Source organism: Vipera ursinii, assembly GCF_947247035.1.
Source record: "Vipera ursinii genome assembly, chromosome: 13".
In the NCBI taxonomy this organism is placed as follows: Eukaryota; Metazoa; Chordata; class Lepidosauria; order Squamata; family Viperidae; genus Vipera; species Vipera ursinii.
Window position 1 is genome coordinate 19,648,040 of NC_139526.1, and position 17,367 is coordinate 19,665,406.

The following is a 17,367-nucleotide window of genomic DNA, read 5'->3' on the forward strand; positions in this document are numbered from 1 at the left end:
TGGGGGGCCTTTCCCTCTCTTGCTAACCACCCACCAAAGGGAACTGCTGAGGCTGGAGGAAGAATAACCAAGCCCCTTTGTTGCCTGCTTGCAGAACAGAGGCAGCAGTTCACAGCATGTAGAAAAAGAATATTTATAGAATCATTTTCTCCCTAGATGAATGGTTTCCTGTGCCATGGCTGAGACAGAGACAGTATCAGGAATATCTCCGAGATCCCATATGGAGAGGGAAGGAGAAACACATTGGTCAGGTTTCTGAAGATTCCAGGGCCCAAACAGGAATCTCTGGCAGATCTTGGCCCCTGGAATACTTGTGTTCACTGTCATCATAACGAATGTTTTGTTCGGGAATCCTGGTTCACCATGGAGAGAAGCACCAATCTTAGCCCATGATCTGCTGCACATCTGACGTGAGTCGGGCATGATGGTAGTTGTGGACACAGCCGCTCCCCTTTGAAAGCCAGGCAAGTTTGTGGCTTCTGTTTCAGATGGGTGGGAAGCAGCCTCTTCTGTTACAGTATCAGCAGTCTGACAGGGATGACCAAAATCTTCAGGGAAGGAGTCTGCTAAAAGCTACGGTTGCCCCTAGGAAGACACCATAATGGAGATTGGCTGAAGGGCCTGGCCCAGATAACCCAGCTGAGAGGGAAGGGAACCCCACAAGACACCTTCGCCTCTACCACTTCCTGTCACATCTGGCAGGTATTTAAGAAGAGAGAGGAAACGAGGTGGGGCTTGTGGAGAGTTGAGCTTACAGGCCCGGAACCTCCCGTTCGTTCTGAACGTGGCTTTCGTCGAGGGTCGCGCCAATAGCTGTTCTGTGCACAGGGTCACAGCTAAGCTCCTGCGGTCGCTGGTTGCTGTTGGCTATTGCAGACCCCACTCGACGGAGGACAGAGGCTGGAAAAGAGAGAAACCAGACAGAATCAGGATTCCTTCCCAAGAGACATTTTCCCCCATGCTACACTGGCCCCCGCTCATATTTAGAACAACTTGAACCCTGTCAGAAAAGAGGCCAACTCACAGGGGTAGGGCACTGCACTGATGTCTGCAAAGGCAGAACGAACTCTCTCCATTCGCACCCCCGTCGGAGGCCGGGGAATCTTCAGAGCTGTGTGGGGAAGAAGCACAACATCCAGGCTGTGAGGAGATTGCCCAAGACTCTCGCCATGTAGAATGTGGTGCTCAAAGTGAGGAGCGACTGGGGAATGAGGAGAGCAAGCCAGAATACTCCACTGGGTTTTCCTGCGGCTGGGGAGGGGATTTCCAGCCACTTGGTTTCCACTAGGAGGACAGGCATGCCTGCCCCCACCAGGCCCTCTGAAGAATCTGGAGGTGCCAGGCTGGGAACAGGTGATAGCCCTCCCTGGCATGCAAGGCAGCCAATTCACCCACCTGCAAATTCCTTCTGCAGGGCAAATGTCCGCTCTGCTGCATGTGAGCTCACTCGGCCTTTGTAGAGGACCCCGTTCACGCCGAGAATGTCTACCTCTGTCTGAGACAAGAAATGCACAGAAAGAGAAGGAGCCACCTGTGAGCCACAGAGAGCAGCTGGGTCAGTTCCTCTTGGACTGCTGCTGAGAAGGAACCTCCATCTCCAGAGGCTTCTTCTGCCCTTTTCTCCCCTGGATGGGCCCAGCAAATCCCTCAGGAGAGGACTTCTCCCTCCCTCCCTCCCTCTCTCCCTCCCACACAGGATGGCTCACGTTGTCGTAGGTGATGGCGTTAGGGTCCCCATAGGGGTAGAGGGTGGCGAAGTCTTGGGCCCGAGATAGGTGCTTGAGGGCGCAGGCTTGCTGCTGGGCTTGGCATTGCCAGCAGGTCTGCAAAGCGGGGTTGCCACTCAGTTCGCTTGGATCCTGATCCCTGGGGAGTCAGAGGCCCCGCTCAGCACCAGCAGCAAGTAGGCGGGCTGCCCTCTTGGTCCCAGAGACAAAAGCACCACTTGAGAGGCAAGCAACAAAGGGAATGCAGCGCTGGGGTGAATGGAGACATCTCCGATGGCTGGGAATGCAAAGCCTCCTATCCAGCAGGGAGGTGCTGCCTTTGGGCGTGTGAAAAGAGCTGCTCCCAGAGTTCCCATCCAGCTGGTCCAAAGAGCCCGCCCTCCCCACTGTCTCCAGCCGAGTCACTGACCTTTTCTGCTGGTGGAACAGGTATTCATAGCCACTGGCACTGACTGGACGAGGCTTCAGTGTGGCTTTCCGGACAGTGATCATGTGCCTGTGAAGAAGCACAGGGCGAATACAGTAATTTATTGCTCCTCCATCCGCTGCCCAACCCAGAAAGGCCCTGGGGATACTCACGGCCCGGTCATCATGGTCACTGGCCGGTCACAGGAGATGCATTTCACTCTCTCAAAGAGCTGCCTGCAAAGCACAAATCAACAGCTGTTGCCCCAGGGCTGGGGCTGCATTCCCAGCTCCACCATGTCTCCCTCTATCACTGCAGGGGTGAAGACCCCCCCCCCCCACACACAGAGATAGGGTCTGCCATCCCCTCCTCACTTCTTGAAGCCAGCTGCGCTGTCAGCGTCAAAGCGGGGCCCCTCACTCAGGTACTTCTTGATGAACTTCCACACCTCCTCCAGCTGCCGGCTCACGGGATCCAGGGCCAAGCGGTCCAGCTGTGGGGCAGCAAGGGAGACTGAGTGGGCCCGCTTGCTCAACAGGAGGGGTCTGCTCTGCAGCAGCCAAGGTCCCCCAGGAGGGTGCTGGGCAGGGAGGGGTCACCTTGCAGTCCATGTCCACAAAGAGTTTCTCGAGCGCCTTCTGCCAGTCCTTGTCCTGCAGAGACATCTTTTGCAACAGATCCTGCATCATCTCGCTGAGTTGGCTGGTGGCCACCTGCAGCTGCCCGTGGTTCACCATTGCCTTCAGTGCACTCTTATCAGCTTTCTGGGGGCAGACAAAGCAAGTCCTCCCTGCACCCCAGGAGCTGACAGAGGGGGGCAGGGGAGATCACCAGGCCAGGATTTCCTCAATGTGGGTAGATCTTGGAACCATTTTTCCTGACAGCCACTGCCCAGATGAGGGAGGGAGAGAAAGTGCCCTTTGCTTCCAGAAGAGCTCCTGTGGTTTGAATGCCTGAATTTGAGGCAGGGAATCAACTCCCTGAGCTGCTGCTCACCACATGCAGGCCCAAAAAGAAGCTAGATCAGTTGAATGTCTGCCCCTTAAAGGCACAGACGCCCCGTGACTGCCTCTATCTGGAAAAAGTGGCATCTTTTCTTAAGAAAGGCATTTCCTTCACACGAATAGTGACATGAGTTCACTTAATCTGTAGTGATGCTGGAGCAGATATGTCAAAATCTCTGAGATTTCTCTTCTGTCTGAGACTGAGGTGACTTCAGGTAGGAAAGAAGCAACCAGAGGCTTCATCCAGCCCAGTTTCTTTTCCATACCAGAGACTTGATTGGGGTGGGGGAAAAGATCCTCTCCTCCAGTTCCCAGAGACTCACCACATTCATTTCCTCTTGGATTGAGTCCTTATCGGCTTTCTTGACATCCAACTGATGCAACATGTTGCGTATGATCTGTAGAGGGAGTAAAAACTCTGCTGCAGACTCAGTTTTTTAACTCATGCTCAAACTGCCTGGGCTGCTTCCTTGCTTCTCCGCCAGCCACAAGCTGTGGCCGCTGACTGAGTGGCAGTACAGCTCCGTACCTGCATCTCCGTGCTGCTCCTGGCTAACTTCTCCACCCACTGCTGCAGTTTTTCATACTGTTCCTTCAGTTTTTCCATCTGCTCCAGAGTCCCTTGCAGAGATTCCTTTCCCTGAGGAAGAAGCCAGCGTCTCAATCTGCTTCCTGGCGTGGCCAGCAATATAGCCTGAGTCCAGCCCTGTGTGACCAGCACCTTCCCTGAAGAGGCCCGGGCAGATGCTCTACAGCGCCTGAGCAAACCCAAGCCTGATTTGCATTGGGCTTTTCTTTCATTCAGCGAGAGACTGCCGAGCCCTTTGCAGGCAGGCGCATCAAGGCCTTGGCTGGCCTGGCCGTGGGCCTTCAACAGGCAGGCTTCTGAAAGCGCTTTGGAGTCTGCTTGCTGCTCAGGCCAAAGGGGGATTCCACCCAGAACCTCTTCCCCACTGGACTGCCATCTCGGATGAGATGCCCCCTCTCCTCAGTAGCAGTGGGCTGTTGAGCATGTCCAGACCATAGGGCAATTTGGCCCCTTAACGCTTTGTGCCTAAATTTCTATTGTCCTGCAAATCCTATGCCCCCCACCAACTGATGATCTCTCTCTCTCTCTCTCTCTCTCTCTCTCTCTCTCTCTCTCTCTCTCTCTCTCTCGGCTTTGCAGGTTTATGGAAATACATTCATGCAGCCCCCCCCCCCCGTGCCCATCCCTTGCCAGGCTACCCTCCCCAGGGCACCTGCTGGCTCTGAGTTTGCAATATCTCCATCTGTTCCAGCAGCGACTTCAGCTCAGGGGACATTTCAAAAGCTAGAAATAGAGGGAAGAAAAGGACTTGTGCCAGATTGCTCAGGTTTAGTCTGGGGGGTTGAGGCTGGAGCCCCCAAGCTTCATTAAGCAAGAGCCAGAGCCCACCTGACCCTTGGCCTCTGGATCTCAAGGCAGGTAGAAGGGCAGGAGACAGCGCTCCCAGCTGGAGATCATCCCAATTCCCCCCAGGAAACAGCACCTGGGCACACCATGGACACTGCTATCCCCTTGTCAGCCTCACCTGCAGGTCCTGCTGGGTACTTCAACTGGGCCTCCAGTTGAGTGATATGCTTCTGCAGAGCTTCGTGCTTCTCGGGCAGTTGGCTCAGAACGGCCAGGATCTCCCGGGAGGTCTTTTCTCGGCCCCTTTCCACTTCTTCTCGGCCCCTTTCTTTTTCCTCTCGGCCCCTTTCCTTTTCCTCTCGGCCCCTTTCCTCTTCCACTCGGCCCCTTTCCTCTTCCTCTCGGCCCCTTTCCTCTTCCTCTCGGCCCCTTTCCTCTTCCACTCGGCCCCTTTCCTCTTCCTCAAAGGTCTGAAATGCCAGAGTGGGGCAGGAGAGCAGCTATGCCTTGCAGTCAGGAGTTTCCTCCAAAAGGGGCACTTCTGCTGCTCAGTTGTAGGGCATCAGCATGGTGGGGAGAAGCTGCTGCAGGGACTGGCCCCCCACCACTTTCCTCACCCGGGCAAGGGAGGTCCTGGCCTCCAGACCCACCCCATTCTTGCTGCACTTTGCCTGCCCAGGTGAGTCAAGAGGATCCAATTTGTCCAAGGACGTGAATCTGACTCACCTGTGTGTTGGTGGGTTTGCTCCCATCATGCCAACGGAACTATGCTGGCACACAGAGATGCCAGGTGCCTCATCTGGGCCTTCAGTGGGAGGATGCAATTCAGTCATACTCACTTTGCCGGTGAGCGTCTCGCAAAGGGCACTCCAGGACACCACAGCCGAAGCACTTGCAGATAGGCTGACCCTTTCTTTCACGAGGCCCTGTGTCCACAGAGGGGAGAAGAAGGTTGAGCCCATTGGGGAGAGGGGAGCTGAGGTAAAAGTTTGCTTTCAGAAGCTGAAGAGGGTTTTTTTAAACGGGCTGGTCCAAAACTGGAGCCTCCCATAGGTTGTCTGCAAAGCCCAAGAGCTCCGGCCCAGGGGGTGGGAGGTGAGAAAGGGACAAGCGCTAAGGAGGGGAGAATGATGCCCAAAGCTGGACAGAAAGGCCTATACATTAAAGGCGTTGTGTATGCATTTTTTTAAAGTTTCAGGTGCCCCCTGTGGAAGTGCCACTCTGTCATTCTTGGTGTGCAGAGTAACCACCTAAGTGCTCTTGAGGCCCAGCCAGTCTTTGAAGAAGTGTGTGTGTGTGTGTGTCCTTGAAGTTCCACCACATTGTCTCACCCCCATTTCTGCACTCCCTGATGCTCTAAAGGCCTTGCCCCGCTCCCTCTGCCAACAGGTTCAACAGGGGTGGCTGCAAGGGGCAAACGGAGAGGCAAGAGAGGCAGGGTAAGGGGTTAATGGAGGGGGGGACTAAGGGAGTGGCCAGGGCACAAGAGTTCAGGATTCTCTCACCAGTTGTTCCTTCATTTCTTCCATCATCCTGGCCTGTTTGTCCAGGGACAGGAGCCGCTTTTTCATTTCTTCTCCATTGATCTGTTCACAGTAAAACCAGGATCAAAGCTACACCTCCTGGGTGGGGAGGCTTCCTTTTCCATCAGAGCCTTTGGTCGAAGGCTTGTTCCTCTACAGAGAAAGGCCTGACCACCAAAAGCAGCCTTCTGGACCCAGGCCAGGGGTCTCTGTCCCTCAGGACCACTCACCTGGGCAACGTCTTCTTTCAGCTGCCCCAGTTCTTGCTGAAAGCCCTCCGTGGCGATTTTCAGCGAGCAAATGCTATTCAGCAGGTCCTGCAGCATATTCATGGCCTGAATGGGAAGACAGGAGGTGTCACACAGGGCCAAGGACCAAGGAGTGGCCGCCGGAAACTCTGCACTGAAGGCCTTTCATACAGTTGTTGCAATCTAGGGAAATGGCTGGGGGGGGGGCGCAGGTAGCCACTCCTTCATTCTCAGAACCTTCGTGGCTCCGAAGCTCCACAACCAGATAAGTAACTTCAGATCCCTAATTATGTCTGAGCAGCCTACAGTTGCTTGATCAGGAGAAAGGTGGGGAATTAGGAATTTAGCATTTTGCCCAGAGAAAAACCCTTCCTTGGTGAGTATTTATGCAACTTTTGTAACTCAGATGGCAAAAGAAAGAGACGGTGGAAGTGATTGTGGGGCACTGGGAAGCAGTGGGGAACTTGCAGAAAAGGGGGAAGCTGTCCTCAGTCACAAAGGTGCCACACAAAGGTGTCCCCTATTTCTGGAGGCTCAAAGCCTCTCCTCCATTCACCCAGCAAAGAATTCCCTTCTTGCCGGATGGGCTGCAGGGCTCTCGGGAATTCCAGGTAAGGATGGCCGGCTGAGGCGTTGACTGGGAGCCTGGACCGGGTACGGTTTGGGGCCCGGCCACCTGCTTGCGAAGGGCAGGGCCACGTGGGGTTACCTTGGTCATGCCCTCCTCGTTCAGCTCCATCTTCTTCTTCAGCTGCATCATCTGCCACATGTCCAGGGCAGGCTGGCCCAGGCCCTGGCTGCGGACCAGCAGCTCTGCCGTGTCAGGGCTCTCGTTCAGGAACTGGAGCTGCTTCTCAATGACGGTGATCCTCTCATGCATCTGGTGGAAGATGGAACTGGACTTCTGTGCCACAGGGAGGGCCTCGGTGGCTGAGGTGGCTGCGGAGGCTGCGGAGCTGGCGGGCGGCTTGATGAACTCCAGCTCGTCCGCCGACACCTCCTTCCTCACTTCCTGCAGGTGCAGGTGCTCCACCAGGCTGTGCAGGAACAGATGCAGGGCGTTGAAGTTGACATTGCCCAGCTCCGGCGTCCCGATGGCCAGGTTGATCAGCTCCACGAAGGAGAGGTTGTGGCTCATGGTCCCGCTGCCCTGGGCAGACGCGCGGCATCAGCGGCGGGCGGCGGCGTTCTGCTCGCGGGAAAGTTTCTCCCGGTTGCTAGGAGACCCGGAACGCGGCGGGGGGGCGGAGGCGGGCGAGCCGGGAGCCGAGGGCAGGGGCCCCGAAGCAAGGCTGGCCCCGGCACCACCCCCACGCCGGCCACCACGCGGGGCGCCCACTCCCCTCGGCCTCCTAGCCCGGTCCCAGAGCGTCTCTTCCGTACCGCTCGCCCTCCCTTGCACCGGGATCGCGGGTTTCCCGGCACCCGAACAACCGCACCAGCCCCGCCGGGTTCAGACAACCTTGCCGACACGCGTCTGGGCCCGGTGGGAGCCATTCCGGCGCGCGGGGGGACGGCGCTTCCTCAATCTGGATTGGTCCCGCCCGCGCCGAAGCCCCGCCCCGCCCCGCCGGGCTCCGAAGCGGCAGGCCGGTCCCGCTCGGCAGGTGAGGGCGCCGGGGGGGGGGGGGCAGCGAGGCGTCAGGGCCTTCTGGGCGTCCGAGCGGCTCCTCGCGCGCGGCATGCTGGGTGTTGTGGTCTCCCGGACTACTCTTCGCTTCTCCGCCAGGCCCGCCGGTCGAGCCCTCGCTCTGCCCGGCCGCGCCGCGTCTTCTGCTCCGGAGCCGCCGGCTTCCCAGCGCCGCTGTGACCCGGGAGCCTCGGGGCCGCTGCAGGTGCCGCCCGGTCGCCCTCCGAAGGGAGCCGCAGCCCGCGGGGGGAGGGAGGCGGGGGGGCGGCCGTGCCCTCGGGTTGCTCGCCCGAAGGAGGCCCCGCTCTGGCCCGGGAAGGGCTGTGAGGAAGCGGGCCAAGGGACCCCCGGCGCCCCGCTGCTGCTGCGCCCCTCCCGGGCCTCCGTCGCTGCCCGCCCAGCAGCTCCGGCCGTCTTGCTGGCGGGCAGAGGGGCCGAGGCGCGCTGCCGCCGGGAGGGCGAGGGCTGCCGGCTGAAGCAGGGAGGCCGGTCGGAGCCGGGCTGGGGGAGGGAGGCCTTCGGCCGGCCGGGTGGCCCCGCAGCGGCCCTCGTGCTGGGCCAGGGAGCGCCGACTGTTGGGAAGGTGGGGCCGGGTCTGCCACCGGGACTGAGGCCGGGCCGGCCTTCCGCCCGATATCAACGGCCCCCCGTCCGGGTGGCTCTGCTCCTCCGCCCAGCCTGCTGCCCGTGTGCTGCTCCCCATGGGGCTGCGGGGTCTATTGCACAGAAGGAGCATCTGGGGGAGATTTTGTAGTGACTTTGGGGCTGCTGGCTTAGGTGGATTTGCTGCTGTGGTTTTGGCTGGGGAGGAATGATTTTATTGCTGTAACTGGCCTTTCTTTTGGCTGACTTGCTTGCCTGCGGTAAGCTTCCTGCAACCTTGAGAGCCGGGTGGTGCTTAGTGCAGGACAGGAGCTGTCCCTTGGAGGGCAGGGGGTCTGTGCCCACACAGGGGTGAAAGCTGTTGTCTAAAGTGACCTCCAAAGGAAGAAACTTCCCCAAGGCAGCTGGCTGCCTCTCTTTCCCTTTCTGTGCACCAGCCCTGCGTGCCCCAGTTCCCCATCCAGGAAAGGGTCTTTTCTGGCACAAAACCAGCCACCTTTGAACAGATGTCCTAAAGAGAGACCACAGCTGTTGCTCTATCTACTCCCCCTGCAGTCTCACAGTATGCTTTGGTGTTCCCCCCAGGATGGATACTGGGTCAGACTCAAAATGTTTCTTTTGGGGCTGGAAATGTGGTCTTGGCTGATGCCCCCCTCCCTTATCAAGGAGGTGGTGGCTGGCGACCAGCTCCACCTGCAGGGACTGTGGCCGGTGGCTGCAGCAGGATGAATTTGCATAATGGCCAGGAGTCCCCGTGATGCTCAGCTGCTAGCAGAGATGCCCTGGAAGGGGCAGCCTTTGGGAAAGTCCCTCAACTAGGTCCTTCTGGAGAGCTGAGCCGAGCATCCCCTTCCAACTGGCTGTGGGTCTTTTTTAGGGCAAAGCTCTTCAGGCCAGGCCAGCAGGATGTTGGGCCATTTGTGGGGATCTTTTTTGCCAAGAATTCTGTGAGAAAAGTTCCCCCCCCCTTTCTCCTGGCTGAGCTCTGCTCTTTTTCTCATATCTTTCCTAGCCTGCCCACCACCCATCTCACAACTCTGCATCTTTCTTTCTTTCAGCATGTCCAGTGACCCTCCTCCACCCTACCCTGGGGGGCCATCAGCACCCCTCCTGGAAGAGAAGGATGGGTTCCCCTTCCCCGCAGGTGAGGCTCTGTTTGTGACCCATTATCCACCTGTTCACCATTCTCTCCACGTGACACTCTCTTCTTCCAAATCTTTTCAGGTAGGAGCTCTCCAGCCGTGGTGCAGCCCCCTTCCGATGTTGGCCCTCCGCCCTATGAAGCAATGTCTTCCCCCCAGCCAGGCTTCATCCCCCCTTCTATGCCAGCGGAGAGCTCGATGCCCTGCTTCCCTCCTGGTAAGTGGCACTTGAATGGGAGACAGGGAGGGTTTTGTTTCAAGCCCCTGGGGGGAAGGTGTGCGCCAGCCTAAAAGCTGCTCCCGGTCAGCAGTGGCTGGACTAGCGCATAAACCAAGTGTGGCAGAAGAGAATGTCCTGTTGTCATAACAGGACCTTATCCTGCCGAGTAATATCAAGGCAGTATATAAATCTCCAATCAAAGCAATATGATGTGCACCAAAAAACAGTTAAACAGGAATCAGGCAAGGGGCTGCGGGGGGTTCTCCACTTGGGGCCCTGGGCTCTGTCCTGCCCTTGTGGCCATCGGTCACAAGGCCTTCTGTAGGATGGCAGCTGGCCAGACTGTGGTCCACTGGGCAGTTGCTCTGCCTTGGCAACTCTGGAAGCTCTGAGTGCAGCCAGGGAGGAGGAATTGGGACAGGCTGATCTCTAGACTCTCTGCCCTGGCCTGTTAGGAAGGCAGTCTCCCTCTGAGCCGCCCGGGCCTTAAACAACTCCCTTCTTCCCTTCCTGTCTAGGTGGCTACTATGTGCCCCCAGGGCCACACGCCCCTATGGGCTACTATTCTCCCACTGGCCCCTGTGCCCCTGCTGGAGGGCAAACGGCAACCATGCTAGTGCCATCGGGCACCGCAACCACCGTGACGGTCCTGCAGGGCGAGATATTCCAGGCTGCCCCTGTCCCAACAGTGTGCCCGCATTGCCAGCAGGCCATCACCACCAAGATCACCTATGAAATCGGCCTCATGAACTTTCTGCTGGGCTTTTTCTGCAGCTTTATCGGGTAAGTGGCGGCGGCGGTTGTGAAATCTGAGCTTGAAGCAGGCTCGGGGAGGGGGGAAAGCGTGGGGGGGGGGAGTGTGCCCATCCCTGCAAGCCATTCCTGAGGGAGGGGGCATCCAGGGCTCCGTTTCCCTGACCCTGGCAAGAAGCCCCTGCTGCCCCTCACGGTTTCCCTTCTCCCTTCCAGGTGCAACCTGGGCTGCTGCTTCATCCCCTGCCTGATTGATGAATTTAAGGATGTGACCCATAGCTGCCCCAACTGCAAGGCCTACATCTACACCCACAAGCGCATGGGCTAGCAGGGCCTGCTCGGCTGGAGAGCTCTGCTGCAGCTGCCGCCCCCCGATTTACCTTTCCCATCTGCTTTTGTGCTTCTCTGCTCCCCTTCACCCTTCGCCCAGAGAGGCTCGGGGGCTGTGGCCGCCCCCTAAGGCTGCCGGGGATCTGCTGGGCTGGCTCTTGGGGGGAGACGGGAAGCTGGGTCAGACGGGCGGCTCTCCTTCAAGGCAAGGTACTCCTTCGGTGGAAGAAGGCCGGCCTCACCCACAGCGATGCCCTGGGCACTGATCTCCAGCAGGCAGAGGGAGAAGAAGCAAAGTCCGTGGGTGCTCTTAGCTTTTTTTAAAAAAAATTATTTTCTTAATTGAAGAATTTAAATGTCATAGTAAAAGTAAATACAATTAAAGTCAGAAAAAGATAGTATAGAAATGCAAAGTAAGGAGAAAGATAAATAGAAAAAAGGAAAGAAAGAAAAGGAAATATGTAAAGAAGTGACTTCCGGTTTTCCTCACAAAAAGCAGATTTCATGTTGCCCTCTACAAAGTTACAAATAATTTTTTCTACCCATCTTTTCAGTCAGAGTCGGCAAAAGGTCATTACCAGTTTTATAAAAAAAAGTCTTGCTTTAACCTTGATAGAACCAACAAATTGTTATTCCTTTCTTTCAGTTCTAACAATCTTGATCTTTAATTCATTCGGATGCTTTTTTCCATAGCTTCTTTTGTAAATCCAATGGAAAGTCATTATCCAAGTCATTGTCTTAGTTTGCTTTTGTATTTACCCTTTGATTTTCTAAGCCTTAACCAGCTTCTTTTATTTATCCAGTAAAAAGTCCTTATCAGGGTCTTTCTCTTGGCTCTTGTCATCCACACTTGTTCCTATCGTTTTTATTTCCAATTTGAGTGCCTTGTCTATTTTGTAATCCACACTTTTCTACCCAATATTTCTGATTCCACTATTTCTTCATCAAGTAAAATTTGTTACATCTGTCATTTCTTCATCTTTTAGACAGTCTATACAGAGAAACAGACATTGTTACAGATATTGTTAATACTGATTTCTGGCCCTATTCTTCAAAGATCTTTAATATTTCAAATGTTAACAGTATTTTGTATAATTCTGTAAATCCCAATCCTAAAGGCAAGTTGGGGTTTTTGTTTTTTGGGGGCCTGGATTTTAGTCCCCTCTATTCTCCAACTTAAATCACAAGGTCTCTTATCTCTGTTATGACTTACAGTAGCCAAAATAATTCTGGTTCTTACAAAAGCTATATTATATAGTTACTTCTAAAATCTTATGATAGAACTTTCAATATTCCAAATTTGTTTGGAGTCTTAATTTGTTTATAACTTTATTTCACAATCTTGTTTAGCTTTTTGTCTTTTATCTCAATTTTTTTAGGTTCTGAAACTTACAATTTTTCCTTTGTTTAGGATAAACATTCATTCACCAGGTGACATTTTAGTCCCTCTGACGACTGTTGGCGTTAAGATGTTTAAATAAGCAATTTCCAAGTGATTAGAAGGGATTTTAGTGAACTTAGCGTCCTTTAAAAGGCACCAGCCAATTCCTTTGTCTCCTGGAACTGATATCCACAATAGACCACTCCCATTCAGTCCCCTCACAAGGATCAGCTATCCGGAGCACATGTGGGCGATCCCTCATCCTCTCCTTATCTGGAGTGGTTCGGAAGATTCAGTCTACTCACCTGTTCTGTGCTCTTTGTCTCTCTACGGAGACATGTTTAGCTTGCCAGGGCCCCACACCCAGAAGTCCAGGGCTGTGGGCTTTCCTGCCTGTCCTCAGCATTGCACAGGCCAAGGTTTCCTTCTCCACGTTGGTGGTTCCTACACGTACGATTGCTTTTTGCACTCTTGAAGAAGCTGTTAGTTTTTTGATTTTGCACAGCTCCCTGTGCTTTGTAGATTATGGCCAGGCCAGCACTGGAAGCCAGTCAGCCCCTTGCTTGTAGGAGATGTGCCTCCCAGAGTGAAGCAGATGCAGAGTTGCTCAGAGACCTTATTCGGGAGAAAGAAGAGGCCCAGCCAAAGTGTAGGGTACCCCATGCAATCATGGAGAGCTGACTCCATCATCCCTTCTCTTCTGTTTTGTCTGGGCCATCTCTCTCAACTTGGGTGGGCCAATGGCACCGTCCATCTTAGCTGGACTTGGATCCTGTTTGCCCATTGGAGGTATGCAAGAGGCCCAGAGCCAGCCCCCCAGGCTGCAGGTATTCCTCTGTTCCAAGCCAACCCTGAGCCAAGAAATTGTGCCTGTCCCAGGTTCCCTTTTGTCACTGCTTGATGTTTCAGGTACTTAATACACCTAATAACTACTGTATGGAAATGTAAGAAAATCCCGTAGGCACAAATGCCATTTTTGCTAGAAAGCCCTTGTCTGGCCCTAATGAACAAGGGTGCACAGGTGCTCCTGAGGCTTGTGATGGGATAGCAGGTGGCGGGTCTGAGTCCCTGTCTCAGTTTTCCAGAGCCTGGGCTGCCTTGTCTCAAGCCCTTGTGCCCCTGTGTGTGGTAGTGCCCAGGCACCTGTTCGCCCAGAGGCTGTCCACTGAGGCTGCAGAGCACAGATGGGCTTGGCCTCTGGGTCTGAGGACCTCTCTAAAGCACTAGGAACCAGTAAGGAATCCTCATCCCGTTCTTAGAGAAGTAACCTGTCACAGCTCTTCCATGTTTGTAATCAAATAAAAAGATTGACCCTCAGCGGTTTTTTGCTGTGTATCTGGGGTATAATCCAAAGCCTGGATGTTGCAGGTGGAGAGAAGGGGGTCCTGCTGGTCACCCAGGGAGGGAGAAGGGAGAATTGCTTGGCTTTTGCAAGGGGCTGGGGCGGACCAGAAGTTAGCCTGGAGCTCATTTTGCCCCTCTTATTTTCAGAAGGCCCTCACATGAGGGAGTCCATCAGAGGAGATTGACAGTACCCTCCCAAATTATGCAAACTGCAGAAACCAAAGATCAATTTTATTTTGTCAGAGGCATCACCATAGTCTAGAAGTTACATGAAAATTAAACCATTTCCACTTTCTGTATGTACAAATCGGAGACCCTCCTGCAACTAATGGGAGTGAAGAGCCTTCTGCATCCAAGTGAGAAGGCTACCTGTCTGTGCCCCCCCCCTCCATGTACTGAGGAAGAAAAAAGCTCAAACCATTCAGCCCCCCCCCTCCCCAGTCAATAGCTCAAGTTTTCTATCAGTTCTGCCACTAACTGCTTGGACACACAGGCATTTGTACACTAGATTTGGGTTTAATGTTTCCGCAATTAAATTCGGCATTAAAAGTCCACGTTAATGGAAAAAAGGAGCAATTTCTTCAACAGCCAACAGGCAGCCGGTGCCCAGCCTCACATCACGTACCAGGCTGCAATGCCAGCAGTGACCGCAACGCAGGCTGCCAAGACCAGCTGGACGGTGGGCTGCTTCAGGGCGGCCAAGGCGAGGTGGCAGGGGCAGGCAGTGTCCTTGGAGCCGACTGAGGAGGAAGAGGACCGTTAGAGGCTGGAAGAAACAAAAGAGGGAAGAGGGGGAAGCCCGGGACCTACCGTGTTTCGAGGCATAGTACGGGCACTTGCGCATGTCTCCCTTCCCATCATGCATTGGGAGGCTGCCATCTTGGGCTTCTTCTGGTAACAAAGCCCCTATCTTGTCCAGCTCCTCAAAGACCTGCAGACAAAGACCAAGAATTCCCTGAGCTGAAACAAGTCGCCAGGAGTGCTCAGCTTATCTTGCCCCAGCCCTTGTGGGCTGCTCTGGGCTCTAGCCAGACTGCACTCCTGATGGCAAATCAGAGCCCCCCCCCCATAGCAGGAAGCACTTCAGAGAGCGATGGGCCCTGAGAGCAGCCTCTGGCACAGAAAGACTCGCTTTGCTGCTGGAGGACTCCAGGCCTGTCCCTCGGGATGTCAGAGCAGGAGGCAGGATGCAACTGGAGGCCTCCAGGATCCTTACGGGGCCTGCTGGCTCAAGCCTGACATGCCACAAAAGATGCTGCTCATTTGGCCACAGAGAAACCTGAACTTGGCACCACTGGCTGGTGAAGGCTGAGGGAGATGTGACCAACTCTGCTCAAGAGGGCAATGGCAGGCGGCCTTGGGAAAAGAGGCAGCCCCATGCCCGCCCGCCCCCAGAAGGATGGATTCAAAGTAGGGTGGCTTTAACAGGCACCCTGAAATCCAGCAGTCGCACACCTGCATATTGAATTCAAAGGCCCTGTTGGCCTCCTTGACGATCCTCTCCTTGGTCTCCTGGGACACATCCAGGGCGTTGAGCCGGGCTCGGTAAAACTGCTTGAACTGCTGGGGGTTGGAAATGTTTTCAAACATATAGAAGTTGATTCCTTCTCCCGTGCTTGGCAGCTTCAGTGCTCGCTGGGCCACCCTCTTCAGCACCTGACCCCCAGAAAGGTCCCCCATGTAGCGGGTGTAAGCATGGGACACCAGGAGCTCCGGCTCATGCTGCCCAACATGATGGATGCGATCCACGTAGCGCTGAGTGGCTTCTGAACACTGGATCTTCTCCTCCCAGCCTTCCCCATACAAGTACTCCAGGTCTCTTGCCAAGGCTTCCTTCCGGTGCAGCTCCAAGGGGAAATACAGAGGGGTAAAGCTGGGCTGGTCCTTGTTGTGCTCCATCTCCTCTTCCAGTGCAGAGTATGTGAAGTAAAGGGCTGCTGTGCCCAGCTGCGTGAGAACAAAGGAGCCATAAGAGGCCAGTGGCTACCAGTCTACCCTGTTGTCCAAGCCATTGTGTAGCAGCCGATTGTTGGACTGCTGTGCCTGAGGCTGCCTTGCTCCCTCAGGCCAACATGCCAAGAACAGCAATGACCCTTCGCTTTAGTGAAAAAAACACCTCCCAGCTGGACCCATCCAGGACTGAAAGTTTCACTTCCAATGCATTGTAAGCCAGAAAAAGGAGATACAAATACATTAAAGAACCCAGAAAGATCTGCTGAGATGGAGGGGTGACTCCAGAGAAGCCAAACCTCTTTTGCCACAGATGGGGCTGATCCGCTCCAGAGCAGGGCATCCATCAGCATGGGCTAAATTTGTCTCCTCTCCTGACCCCAACCAGAGACTCAGGACCTGGATAAAGCAGGATGTACCTTGAAGAGTTCCCTCTTGATGCGTCCCTTCAGGAAATCTTTGACAAATTGGGTGTTCTCAGCCCGGTCATGGGCCTCCTTGGTCCCTTCTTTCAGCAGCTCGGAGAGGTCTGTGGGACTGTGGAGACAGGGGTCCCGCGGAGAATGGTTGGGCACTGCAAGCTCAAATCATCTGCAGGCAGCAGGGCAGGCCCTCCACTCTGCAGCATTGAGGTAGAGCAAGCTTTGCCCCACAAATGACTCCGCCATGTCTCCCACCTTTGGCACCCCAGGCCCTGCCAGGGAAGCTCACTCCTCAGAGAAGGGCCTGGGTGCTGTGCCAACCGCAGACTGGCATCGGCAGTCCCAGAGACGGCCCATCTCTTTGTGCTCCAGCAAGAAACTGTCCCCCCTGCCCCTAGGAAGATGCATCCTCCCTCGCATGACGCATCCGCCAGGGTGTCTCAGCCTCTCTCCACCTCCACCTGCCCCTCCAAGAAGCAGGAGACGCTACCTGGTATTCTTCTCCCCCTCCTCCTCCTCCTCTTCCTCCTCCTCCTCTTCCTCCTCGTAAGAATGGCTCTCAGGCTCATCCATCAGCTCAGCAGCCTCGGTCGACATGGCGCCTAACCCGCTGCGGTCCCGGTTCAGCTCCGACGTCCTGCTCGGGAAGGGCCCACCACCATTAGCCTCCCGGAGATCCTGCTAGGGCAGAGCGCCGCAATGCTCGAGCGAAGCCGTCGGCGCCTCCATCGCCAGCGCCGGGAAGCGCCGCGGCCGAACAGCGGGCTCGGGATGCGGAGAAGCCGCGCAGGGCGGCCCTGACCCTCGGGGCGCCCGAGAGAGACGGCGCTGCTCCCCGCCGGCCGAGGAGCCGCGCGGGGCCCGGGGGTCTCGCCCAGTCCCCCCGGTGTCCCCGCCGGGCCTGGAGGCCTCGCAGGTGGGAGAAGGCCGCAGCGGGCGGGCGTCCCTCGCGCGCCCGACGGTTACCTGCCAGTCGCCGCCGCCGCCGCCGCCGCCGCTCCCGCCGCGGCTCTTCCGGTCAGCCCGCGGACGCAGGGCGCGCGGCTCCCGGCTGGCTCCTCCCCCCTCTGTCGCGCGGACAAAGCGCGCTGAATATGCATGAGCCGCGCGCGGGGAGGCGTCACGGCGCCCCCTGCAGGGCCGGGCGCGCTCGTCCCCTTCGGCGCTGCGTCCTCTTCCCGGCTCTGCGCAACCCGTCGGCCGCGGCCGCCCCTTTTGCCCCGCAAGCAGAGAACGGAGCCTTGAACGGCGCCGGCCAGGACAGAGCAGAAGCAGCCACCTCCTTGGATGGTTGCACGGCCGCCCCCGC

At 55.9% G+C, this 17,367-nt stretch overlaps 4 protein-coding genes across 8 annotated transcripts; 1 reads left to right on the top strand and 3 right to left on the bottom strand.

Annotated features, from left to right (window-relative positions):
* Positions 1–147: 147 nt before the first annotated feature.
* On the bottom strand, positions 148–5,126 carry LOC310646452 (uncharacterized protein C16orf96). Its single transcript, XM_083372930.1, has 13 exons — positions 4,691–5,126; positions 4,379–4,449; positions 3,667–3,777; positions 3,461–3,535; positions 2,733–2,897; positions 2,508–2,626; positions 2,307–2,369; positions 2,137–2,223; positions 1,707–1,866; positions 1,396–1,495; positions 1,025–1,111; positions 756–900; positions 148–585 (listed from the first exon to the last, which is right to left on the bottom strand). The coding sequence occupies exons 2-13, from the start codon at positions 4,439–4,441 to the stop codon at positions 567–569; spliced, it is 1,194 nt and encodes a 397-aa protein (XP_083229056.1). The 5' UTR covers positions 4,442–4,449; positions 4,691–5,126; the 3' UTR covers positions 148–566.
* A 45-nt stretch (positions 5,127–5,171) lies between these two features.
* LOC310646454 (uncharacterized protein C16orf96-like) lies at positions 5,172–7,752 on the bottom strand. Its single transcript, XM_083372935.1, has 4 exons — positions 6,993–7,752; positions 6,266–6,370; positions 6,018–6,098; positions 5,172–5,438 (listed from the first exon to the last, which is right to left on the bottom strand). Exons 1-4 carry the CDS (start codon positions 7,419–7,421, stop codon positions 5,235–5,237), a joined length of 819 nt encoding a protein of 272 aa, XP_083229061.1. The 5' UTR covers positions 7,422–7,752; the 3' UTR covers positions 5,172–5,234.
* A 100-nt stretch (positions 7,753–7,852) lies between these two features.
* Positions 7,853–11,087, top strand: CDIP1 (cell death inducing p53 target 1). 2 transcript variants are annotated; one of them, XM_083372937.1, is made up of 5 exons: positions 7,853–7,890; positions 9,575–9,660; positions 9,741–9,875; positions 10,397–10,661; positions 10,848–11,087. In XM_083372937.1, exons 2-5 carry the CDS (start codon positions 9,576–9,578, stop codon positions 10,957–10,959), a joined length of 597 nt encoding a protein of 198 aa, XP_083229063.1. In that variant the 5' UTR covers positions 7,853–7,890; position 9,575; the 3' UTR covers positions 10,960–11,087. The 2 variants fall into 2 exon arrangements, with proteins under 2 accessions (XP_083229063.1, XP_083229062.1); XM_083372936.1 differs by lacking the exon at positions 7,853–7,890 and adding an exon at positions 7,912–8,118.
* A 2,796-nt stretch (positions 11,088–13,883) lies between these two features.
* Positions 13,884–17,056, bottom strand: HMOX2 (heme oxygenase 2). 4 transcript variants are annotated; one of them, XM_083372932.1, is made up of 5 exons: positions 17,025–17,056; positions 16,549–16,695; positions 16,056–16,173; positions 15,142–15,633; positions 13,886–14,617 (listed from the first exon to the last, which is right to left on the bottom strand). In XM_083372932.1, exons 2-5 carry the CDS (start codon positions 16,653–16,655, stop codon positions 14,243–14,245), a joined length of 1,092 nt encoding a protein of 363 aa, XP_083229058.1. In that variant the 5' UTR covers positions 16,656–16,695; positions 17,025–17,056; the 3' UTR covers positions 13,886–14,242. The 4 variants fall into 4 exon arrangements, with proteins under 4 accessions (XP_083229060.1, XP_083229058.1, XP_083229057.1 ...); XM_083372933.1 differs by having other exon boundaries at positions 13,888–14,426; positions 14,497–14,617; positions 16,549–17,041; XM_083372934.1 differs by having other exon boundaries at positions 13,884–14,452; positions 16,549–17,048.
* Between the last annotated feature and the right edge of the window lie 311 nt (positions 17,057–17,367).

What these genes read in the sequence shown, in the direction of transcription:
- HMOX2 (XM_083372932.1), bottom strand. Translation starts at nt 16,655, where the DNA reads ATGTCGACCGAGGCTGCTGAGCTGATGGATGAGCCTGAGAGCCATTCT. An exon ending in GAGGGGGAGAAGAATACCAG is followed by an intron (nt 16,174 to 16,548) that starts GTAGCGTCTCCT and finishes CTGTCTCCACAG; the next exon opens with TCCCACAGACCTCTCCGAGC. An exon ending in CCTTTGAATTCAATATGCAG is followed by an intron (nt 14,618 to 15,141) that starts GTGTGCGACTGC and finishes CTTTGTCTGCAG; the next exon opens with GTCTTTGAGGAGCTGGACAA.
- LOC310646452 (XM_083372930.1), bottom strand. Translation starts at nt 4,441, where the DNA reads ATGTCCCCTGAGCTGAAGTCGCTGCTGGAACAGATGGAGATATTGCAA. An exon ending in GTGACCATGATGACCGGGCC is followed by an intron (nt 2,224 to 2,306) that starts GTGAGTATCCCC and finishes GCTTCTTCACAG; the next exon opens with GCACATGATCACTGTCCGGA. An exon ending in CAGTGCAGTGCCCTACCCCT is followed by an intron (nt 901 to 1,024) that starts GTGAGTTGGCCT and finishes TCTCTTTTCCAG; the next exon opens with CCTCTGTCCTCCGTCGAGTG.
- CDIP1 (XM_083372937.1), top strand. Translation starts at nt 9,576, where the DNA reads ATGTCCAGTGACCCTCCTCCACCCTACCCTGGGGGGCCATCAGCACCC. An exon ending in TGGGTTCCCCTTCCCCGCAG is followed by an intron (nt 9,661 to 9,740) that starts GTGAGGCTCTGT and finishes AAATCTTTTCAG; the next exon opens with GTAGGAGCTCTCCAGCCGTG. An exon ending in GATGCCCTGCTTCCCTCCTG is followed by an intron (nt 9,876 to 10,396) that starts GTAAGTGGCACT and finishes CTTCCTGTCTAG; the next exon opens with GTGGCTACTATGTGCCCCCA.
- LOC310646454 (XM_083372935.1), bottom strand. Translation starts at nt 7,421, where the DNA reads ATGAGCCACAACCTCTCCTTCGTGGAGCTGATCAACCTGGCCATCGGG. An exon ending in ACGAGGAGGGCATGACCAAG is followed by an intron (nt 6,371 to 6,992) that starts GTAACCCCACGT and finishes CTTCCCATTCAG; the next exon opens with GCCATGAATATGCTGCAGGA. An exon ending in TGAAAGAAGACGTTGCCCAG is followed by an intron (nt 6,099 to 6,265) that starts GTGAGTGGTCCT and finishes TACTGTGAACAG; the next exon opens with ATCAATGGAGAAGAAATGAA.